The sequence below is a fragment of the Schistocerca americana genome, chromosome 4, assembly GCF_021461395.2.
Source record: "Schistocerca americana isolate TAMUIC-IGC-003095 chromosome 4, iqSchAmer2.1, whole genome shotgun sequence".
Classification (NCBI taxonomy): domain Eukaryota; kingdom Metazoa; phylum Arthropoda; class Insecta; order Orthoptera; family Acrididae; genus Schistocerca; species Schistocerca americana.
Window position 1 is genome coordinate 206,847,529 of NC_060122.1, and position 10,531 is coordinate 206,858,059.

At 40.1% G+C, this 10,531-nt stretch overlaps 1 protein-coding gene across 5 annotated transcripts in view; it reads right to left on the reverse strand.

Annotated features, from left to right (window-relative positions):
* LOC124613162 (gamma-aminobutyric acid receptor subunit beta) overlaps positions 1-9,780 on the reverse strand; it is a 610,426-nt gene extending 600,646 nt beyond the window's left edge. For all 5 annotated transcript variants that reach the window (XM_047141789.1, XM_047141792.1, XM_047141793.1 and 2 more), the window contains exon 1: positions 9,674-9,780. In XM_047141789.1, the coding sequence (XP_046997745.1) occupies positions 9,674-9,744 (71 nt within the window). In that variant the 5' untranslated portion in view covers positions 9,745-9,780. The remainder of the gene's footprint in view (positions 1-9,673) is intronic.
* Between the last annotated feature and the right edge of the window lie 751 nt (positions 9,781-10,531).

Here is a 10,531-nt window from a genome sequence, read left to right on the forward strand (position 1 = left end):
ATAAATGAACAGGTGTGGGACGGTCATTTAAGAAAGGGAATGGGAATAAGTCCTTAACGATTAACAGCAAAAAGTGAAATGATCGTTTAATCTACAACAAAGTACTATAGACAAACAGTGAAAAATAGTAAGTTCTGGCTCAGTTTTAAGTCATTAGAGAGCTGAGATGAGCATCTTTTTACTCATTGACTATACGGTTGCCCACAGTAAAACGGAAAAGTAAATATTAAAATATGAATAGCTCCGTAGAAAAAGATTTCACAATAAATAATTTCAACACAGTCCTTGTTTCCCTCATTTCTCTGAAAAAATGGTATTTATAGAGATTAGTGACTACAGTTTTAGAAAGGCGTTAAAGTCTTAAATAACGAGAGGGCCATTGTACCCTATTAGAAAGTGTAGCGAATAGCAATCAAACAGTAATTTATTGTTGATTATAGGCGTACGGAAACGTGTCATGTGATTGGATGAGGGCTCAGGTATTAAGTAATGTTAGCGGGCAGGTGAATGCGTGTACATATGCCTCTGTTGTCTTATATTGGCCGCTGTGTTAGGATGTATTTACTTGTTATGACATTAAACAAGACTACAGGACATACTCTTTGCACCAAACACACACACACACACACACACACACACACACACACACACACACAATACACATACAACTCGAGAAATCGTAGACTGGTTAATTTCATGAATTGGAGTAGACTATTGTACTTAATTATAGTAATTAAATATCCACAAGTATCATTTGTGGCGACGAAACTAACCGCTAGAAATGCAGACGACTGGTTACTAAAAATGCTACTCATCAGTGTTAATCACAAATAATCCATCAAAACTTGGAAAGAACACTGCTGTCCATACACACAACACTAGACGGAAAAATCACCTTTATTACGCATCATCAAAGCTGTCGGCGGATCAGAAAAGAGCGCAGTATGCAGCAACAAATATATTTGTTCATTTGGCTTATAACATACGATATCTGACATGCAGCAAAGCAAGTTTTAAATTTAACTTAAAACCATTTTTCCTGGACAACTCCTTCTTCTATTCCACTGACAGATTTGTACTTAAAAACTGGCAGCCAGTAAAATTATAAACAAATACAAAATCACCTTATTGTTAAGTGTTATTTACACGAGTAGGACTAAAATACTAAAACGTTCATTGATTTTAACACTAATCATATATACATATCCTGTGAACTGACTCGTTTCACATAATTTCGATAGAAGAATCGTTCAAACGATCTATGGAACATGTAACTAACTAACTAACTAACTATCATTGAGGCCACTTGCAATGTTTCTTCCCGACTAAACTTAAATACTTCACAGTCTGGAATCATTAATAAATAGGATTCAGAAAAGGAAGAGACAAAGTCGGAAGCAGAGATTCCCAGCTTTTTAGGGCATATTTGCTATTACATATATGCACAAGACTTCTTGAAGTATTTGAACATATGTATAAGGTTATTAACCAGGGAGATACAAACAAAACTAATGGCAAAAGATCAGATTACAAAGTGAAACACAGTTAGAATGAAGTCAGCATGTGAATATTCCAGTGAAGTTCCTTTTGCTTAGGAGGAGGGGATATACATACAATGCTCAATTACTTGCAAGTTGTTGAAAAGTGAACAGCAGCACGTCTGGTCAAGACAGTGGGAGAGGTCCACGTGAAACTATTCACACCTGCTCCTGTTTTCGAATATAAGTCAAATTTCTGAGAGCTTACTGTGATGTCAGGAGTTAGATATGTTCAAAGCTCACGAGTCCTTTAGCTGTCACATCACGTGATGGTTGCTTACTGCATTTTGTGGTTATCTGAAGCCAAGAAACAGGATGATCACAGCATGAAGTTCGGAGGTTTCGTTCAGTCTATCAGAGGTAACTGAAAACCTGATGGCCTTCCTCAACCTCACTCTGCTGGGGCATGTCTGGACTTCGCAGAAAAGTAACGTGTAAAGCGACAAAGTTTGAACGCCTTCTGTTAGAGAACGACTGTCATGACATTTATCACTATGTCACTGGCTAGGTGCAAAGACTATCTTTGCACTGTTATCGTCTGCTAGGGAAGTCACACAACTTTGAGTGCGTAGTGAGAACACATCTGAACGACACACTCTGAGGTGGAGTTATCCTGACCAGCCAGGTAACTGCTCGGTTCAGATTTGGGTTAGCTTCCTCATGTGGATAGAGAGACAAAGCATCCTCCGTTCTTCTTCCGCTGACAACTGGAACTAGTCGCGTGGACGCTGCCCGCAACTTTCATACTACGCTCGGACGCCTTTGCCTTGTGTTTTACACTAGTGGCCATTTCTAAGCTATAACGTACATGACTCTATGGTGAACCAGTTGTCTGCATTCGCGTAATCTCTATAGATGAGATGCGCTTTCTGTGTGAACAACGTTATATTTGCTATTGGGATAGAGAGATAATGTTCCATGTTAAAGGCTCATTATAGGTCTTTCATTAACTCATCAGTGAAGATAGGTCGTCCCTCATGTTACTCTCTCATTTTTTTAGTATTGCTACAGGGATTTTAGATTATATGGGGTTCCTATTCTTTTGTTTTTGATGATTTGTGGTATTGTACTTCACTTGGTCCCTTGGAGGGCATACGTAACCTTGTAACAAAAGTCTAGTGCTTGTTTAATGAATATTAACCAAAGGCTACTGCAAATTCACATTTTTTATCCCGAATCCACCTACAGTATCGTGTTTTATGGTTACTTATTCTTTGTCTAAATTCGTAGTTGACGCGCCCACACTTTACTGAATACGTTCTACTTTCAGTGGAATCTTTATTCAGATAATATGACATCAGCATATGATATATTCATTTCTTTGAATGCCTGCTACAGCAAGAATAATGTAGGTCTGAGCTACTGAGAACCTGAAGATACCTGCTGATTCTGAATATATTGAGAGTGACTATTGTGATTAATGCTTCTTACAAATAGGTGTCAGATTATGGAACATGAAGTCTACATCTCCGCTACAAGCATTTTTTCTATAAGAGAGGGTGCAGTACACTTTCAGGTTGAATTAACAGGTTTTGGCGTGTTGATCGTAATTTTTGACTACTGAAACATATTTTCAGGTTCCTCTCATATTTATCGTTGCCCAATGAAAATCATGGGTCAAAATTTTGTATAAGAAGGGTAATATTTTGAGGTCATTGACACAGGTTATGCGAGCTACGTATTCAGATCTCAACAGAAGTAGGAGGCTTTCAAGTCGTAGGGACACCAAACACTTTTTGGGTCAGTGCCTATGGTAAACTGCGGAAGCCATATATCTTTGTGTTCACTGGGACTTTCTCCCTTATATGTCACGATGTACGTCTAGTGCAGTAATTACTATACCGTGGCCAGATACACGACAGATACGGCCGATATGAATTACAACAAATCTGAGGAAATACCTTGTAGTTCAGTGGTTTGGGAAATATACTGTAATGTGAAATGTCAGTGGTTTTTTGACGAGACATCTAATATGTGAATGCAATAAAGAGTTTCTAAAGTGGTGAATTAGACCTCCAGTAGCGTCTCAGCATGTCATGTTGCCTTTGATTCATTATAGAATACCTGGAAGAGACGATCGATGCTGTCGATGGGCTTCTAAATAATTATTTACCCACATTATACCACTTTTGTTACTTAAAATATAATCTAAAATGAATATTCTCAACGTACGAGTAATACTGTCTGCGATCAGTATTTGCATGGTTTGTTCTGAGATGTACAAGATAAATTATTTTCTTTTATCTTCGTTGCTAATACTTCTAGTGCTGAGCCTGTGGAGAAATCATCGGTACTTTCCATCTCGTGTCAATGAAGGACGAATTTGTAGTCTTTTTCTGATATTTATCCAACGAATGAGATGGAAGCAAATCTTGAAATGTGTGAGAAAGAACAGCAGGGACATGACGGCTCTCGCTCACTGATGTCACATAGTGAATAGGGAAGAGGCCATCGCAAAATCGTAGCTGAGCACAACATTTACTTTTCTGAACGACAAACGACGGGCCGATTCAGCGTGGGTTATTTTGCTTTGACTCGGCCGTCTTTGTCTGTACCTGGGAAAGATATTTCACCCCAACGGTTTCTCCCATTATTGAACGTGTTGTACTACCTGTTCAGTTTATTCTTCAACATGATTTCAGTTTGCTATAAACAGTTTTGAAGTTTTAACAAATGAAATACAACTGGACATAAATAATGAAGAATAAGCTTCAAAATCGGTATCATCCGAAGGTAAATTACTGACCTAATAGCACACAATATTGTTGTTGCAATAATGTATGGTTCTGAAATGTCTCGAATATGGAATATTCTACAAGTCACTTGGTGATATTAAGGGATGAACGTATAGACCACACTGGAGTATCTTTCGAACTGTTCTGCATTAGTTTTTTCGAAGGACTCATCTTTAGGTTTGAAAAGGAAACTGTAAATGTTTTATATTCCGTTACTTGACATCTCATTATACTACTTGTGGAACGCATGAAAGCAAATATGTCAATGCTATTTGGCGAGATTCCAGAAATTACTATGCAATAACTTTCTAGGAAATCGTGAGAGGACGTATTCGTTAGAAAATGTCAAATCTATGGCATAACGTAGAGAGAATATTCACTGAGAAATGATGAACAGTAAAAACAAAAATGGGGCAAAATATATCAACTCCTGCTTCTGACAATGTGTTGCTATACAATATATTGATACTGACTGTACAGCTAGACATAATTAAAAAAACAGTCCGTTAAATTATGTATAACACGTGGGCTGGAGATAAAAAAATGTCAACATGGTTTTCCTTTCGAATAACAAAACAAAAATACAGACGGATACGTCAATCTCTGCTTCCGACTGTGTGTTGCTATAGGGTGTGGCGATGTTGACCGTACATCTACACGTAATGAACAACAGTCTGTTAACCTTTATATAACACATGAGTGGGAGAGAAAAAAATCTACATGGTGTTCCTTTCGAATAATAAAAGGATTCGAATTTGCCTTTATTTTAAAGAACTGAAAGAACTGAAAGTGATTTTTCTAAATGACAAAACTTTCGAGAATTGACTGATCTCTAATTTCCTTATGGACAGTATAAAGCCCAAAAGCAAAAAAAAAGTTAAAAAGCGAAAGTGTTATAATTTAGGTGGTTCGCAAACCAAAAGAAAACAGTGGAAAATGCGTGTTGTATTCTGTTTCTGCAATTACAGACTTTCGTATCGCATGTGAAACTTTATATGAAAAGTGAAATCATTTGTTGACCTAGTCAATCAAAACATCCAGTACCGTCAAAAGAAATGGTCACTCGGTAAGCATAAAAATGCTTGTACACTGGTATGTTGATATCACAGAGTTTTGTTGTGCTGGTAAATAAGTGAAAAATGCAGCACGTTTACAATCTATGATAGCTGATGACTTGATCGGTTAAGGCTTGATAGTGGCTCAATCTGGGAACTGTTGTGGATTGACCAGGGCCATCAATCGGGTTTATCGATACTTTCAAATGGAAAACCGTTAGGCACTGGACGGAACGAAACAGTGGGTGACGCGTTGCGTCAGATGGAAATGGGATATATGTATCACTTTTAATTTGCCCCAGACTCTACGATCATTTAGTGCGAGTGTTCAGGATATACAGTAATGTGTTTTTCGAACAGAAACATGGAATACAAAGGTACTGATTTCCGTTTGTGACATTTGAACAAAAATGTTCACTTCAATCTCCAATTCGACATCAACCTTCGATAAAGTCATTATGTATTTAAGTGAATGAATTTCTGCCAGTTCTAATGAACAAACACACAGTGTATGGCTTCAGCAAATGTGTTTGTTATTCTAAGAACGTGTATGTGGCTTAGTTTATTATTATGTTGAATATTCAAAACTTATGCAAATGCTGATGTGGCTGTTATTTCGGTAACTTGTGCTGAAATTTTTTCATGCTCCAGTTGAGGGCAGTAACTATACGTTGCTGAAGTTGAAGAGCAGTGCAGTTTTTCCTTCACTAAAAAAGCTTCAGATACACAGAGACTATGAAGTGGACGCTAAATGGAAAACATCCGTGTTGAGGGCAACGCTCTCAAGTTGTGTGTGTTGCGCGCAGAAGATAACAAGTGGGTTCCAATGTGGCAACGATATTTAAAGTCATTATAAAATTAGGAATACCTTGGTGCTGTAACATAAAAACGTGAGACTGACATTACTAGTGTTTGAAATAGATTGCACTTTTTCATTGTTCTTCAGAACTGCCAGAATGTTATGCCGTTTTGCTTATACGGTGGAGTGACAGTCAGTTTGTTGCAAATGCTGAACGTTCCTATTAAAATGAAATATTTTAAATGTTTCCGCTGTTAATATCTTTAAAAATTTGGGATATCTTCAGACTGTTAGTATATATTTGGCAATAGAGCACGAAATGCTTATACAACGATTATTTCGCATTCATATTGACATGTGCTACCGTTAAAACATTAAAAAAACGTAGTATTTACACTGAAAGTAAGGAAGAAACAAATCATTCAGAACGCACGAATTTTATTGGTCTCGTTAATAGCATAGAAACAAAGTTGAAAACATAACAATCTGAGTGGAATAAAGAAAGTGATATTGGAGACTCTTGCCGAGCCGTACATAGCATTACAGCAAGCTGGCAAATTAAGTACTTGACGTTGGTGAAAAACTGGGGCATAATAACATGATGCTACTGCCTGTATTGCGTTCCGAGGATCCCTTACCGGTAGTGACACATAAATAATGTTTCCAAAACAATACATAAATTTCCATAGAACAATCTGTAAGTGAAATAAAGATATGCCACAGGAACACCAAGAGCCAAATATTATGAAAGAAATACTGTCGTGGAGTTTCAGTTTTTGACTTGAAGAAATTTTGTTTCCGTTACCGAAGTTATAGGACACCTAGTAGGGCCGTGTTATCAAAATATGATATGCTGGAAACTGTTTAGCCTGACTTCGAGCCCTGTCGGAAACTGAACGCTCCGAAGTGAATCATTATCAAGAGGACAAGTGATACAGGCAGGAGGCTGAAATAGGTAAGATAATAATAGAAACGTGGTGCAGCAACCTCACAACACTATCTGTCCCATCACAGCAGTGTCTGTTGGCGCATTTGCTCCAAGTTCGGCGCCGCGCCAAGTCTGAGTCGTGCCTGATGCTGCGACCCGAGCTGCAATTCAGGTTAAGACCGTGTTTAATTCGGTTCTTACACGTTAGGAACAAAGTCTTGAGATGCTCTGAAACTGAGGATTGAGTAAAGTTAGCCTGACATAGTTACCCAGCTTAGTAAATATCCTTTATTTTTTTATTTTATGTTTCATTCATCCTTTCAAATGCATTCTCCTGTGAATAAATACTTTAAGAATGAATTTGATTTAATTTTCACAGAAAGAGTTATTTTGCCACAACTGTTCCCAGCATAATCTTGCGGGGGCACAAGGGAAAGAGGTGACTAGCGGAGGTAGGGTGGTGGGGGGGGGGGGAAGGGGAGGAGGGAGAACTGAAAATATGAGGTGATGTGGAGGAAGACAGTCTATACAACGATTTGTTTGCTGTTTGGGTATGTGTCTCTGGACGCTCAATGCCTACTAATTCGAGCATACGTCAATAAGGAGCCGCAATATTCATTGTTGTAAATAAGATGCGCCACTAAAAAAATTGTTGAATCAGCAGTCTTCGGACATAGATTCAACGAAGGGAGCACACTTTTTCGGATATTGTTCAAGCTTTAATTACTTCGTGTTGAGGTATTAGCGGTGTATCACTTGGAACATGGTGTCAACTCACCACCACTGTAGAAATTGAAATGAACACATTTTTATACCAGTTGTATTAAGACATGACAGTTGCGGAAGTCTTGTTCGTAATATATTCGAACTGGTTTGGCGTTGTTTACAAGGGGTACGTGGGTACTTGTGTGATATATAAAATGACCAAGCTAATTTTAGTAAGATACTTGCAACCCCTGTAAACATGGTTTGAGCATAAAGCGAAATGAGTATCCAGTGCAACTTACCGCTGTACGTTTACTGTAAATGTGAAATGCACAGATTCTGTAATACCTTCTCCTTCTCTTTTTTTCTGACACTAACTTGTAACAACTACGTCATACGTAGAGAGTGGTTGCTGATACTGAAAATCTTTCAGCAGTAGCAGTGTATAGTCCATACCCATATGCTGCCTCTACAGGGGTAAGCTGTTGGACCTCTGCGACTATACCCTGTCTTGCAATAATAATACAGGTGATTTTGGTCTGATGCCTGTAGGGCAAAACAATCGGATTGTACTTTAACCTTGTAAATAAAGATCCGTAACTTCTCTGGTCATCATTTCTTGAACTCTTTGAATTTTTCTCATACCTGATGTAATTTTGCTAGCATGCTTAACAGAAGGTGGTGCACCACACTTCTGATTGGCCTATATATTTAAAAAATGACAGATTACCACCTTGAGCTGTTGGTAAAATGCTTTATTTACACAATCACCCTCAGTCGCCTGACTATCATCAGGTTTATAAAAGTATTCACTGCAAAAAGTTAGGTGAAATATAAAATCGTTAACGTCATGTGATAAAACATAAATTACATACTATTATCATATCGTAAAATAAATTACGTTGTCAGTATGTAAAGGTGAATAGTTTTATGAACCTGGTGATGATCAGGCGACTGAAACTGGCTGTGTAAATAAAATATTTTACGAGCAGCTCAAGGCGGTAATATGAAATTTTGCAAGTCCAAAATAGCTTATTTGATAAAAAGTTCGTTGTCTATGGATTTCGTTCGTTAATTTTTATTGCCGTTTGGTTTAACTACAATGAGTATTTTGAAATTATGCTTCGTCTTGACATTTGTTTCTGACTGAATTTTGTGTCTTGTGTGTACAGTATTGACGCTTGTTAACTATTATTTTATTGAAAACAGCTGTATATTCCTTGTTCATTGAAAAGATTTTGCAAAAATATACTTAGCGGTCTGGACACACTCCAGAGGTGTTTTACAGTCCATTAAAAAGATATGAAAGTATTTTGTTACGGAAGAAAATTCAGCCTCTACTATAATGACTGTCATTACAAATCAATAATACATTGTAAACAGTTCAGTATGAAAATAGATCCGTCCACTGAGTGGGCTAACCACAGAAATTTATTGGTGCTCTAGTGACCATAACTGGGTCACATTTGTGAGGAACGAAAGCAAATTTAAATAGTTGGGTAGCAAGTAGTTACAGATATAACGCTACGCACGCTAGAAAGATAATTTGGGAAGGAGAGGGGAAGAGCACAGCAGGGGGCGCTGGGTGTGGCTGGTGGGAGGGGCTGGAGTAGTGTGTCCTGGGCTCTGCGGTGCGAGCTCTAGGCGCGGCTGTCTGCTGGGACGCCGAGAGTAGTGCACCAAACTGGCGACCCTGCCAGGATGCCGACAACGCTCTGTCACACTTCCCCAACCGCAAATAGTCTTTTAGCATAAGGAAACACACTGGATCACGATCACGGCGAAGGGACCGAGGACGGCGTAAGTGACAGATGTCGTTTCTCGTTGCACCAGTAAATAATCCCAGACGGGGTCGGAGTTCTGAAAAACAAAGTGTCAGAAGCAGCAAGAGAGCCGGGGCGGGCGGTACTCACGCGGCTCTGGAGCCGGGGAGCAGGAGGCAGGCGAGCTGCAGCAGCAGCAGCGGCAGCAGCAGCCGCGCCATGGTGTCAGCCCGAGCGCAGGGAGAGGCTGCGCAGGGTGCGGGCCATCGCGAGAGCCGCCCGTCGTCCGCCGTGGCGCGCCGCCGCCCAGCAGCCGCAGCCCGCAGCCGCAGCCACAGCCAGCAGCCAGCAGCAGCAGCCACCGCAGCAGAGCACCACCAGCTCCGGCCGTCGCTGCCCCTGTCCCGCTAGTGGCGGCACGGCCGGCCCGCCGGCTGCCCTCGCGTATTGATCGCGGCGCGCGCACGCCGGGCCGCTGGGGCGCCGGCGCCGCCTCCGCCTCGGCCACCCCCGCCCGCCCCCATCGCCCGGGGCGTGTCCCGGCACCCTGCCCCCGAGGCGGGGCCACTGCACAACAGAACAGCTGGCCCGCCGCTGCCGCTTCTCGCCTTACCTGCACTCACCACACTACACTCCAAACTTCGCAATACGCTCGCCGAACAGTGTAATGACCCCAATGTTCTACTTATGCTGCAGTCTGCAATCGTTATCTTCCCTGGCTCGGTCTTAGAGACTTTAACGAACCGCTTTTTCTACAACGTACGTTAAACATTTGATTTGTTCCAAACAACATTTCCCTCCATTCGTATCAATCGTACTCATGCCATATAGAACAAGTTTCTAAGATAATCTGTCTTAAGAGGACTTACGAAAAGCTTGTCACTCTACAGCGAATATAGTGACAATATATATAATTGCTAATACATTACTGGCCATTAAAATTACTACACCAAGAAGAAATGCAGATGAAAAACGGGTATTCATTGGACAAATACAGGGTGTTACAAA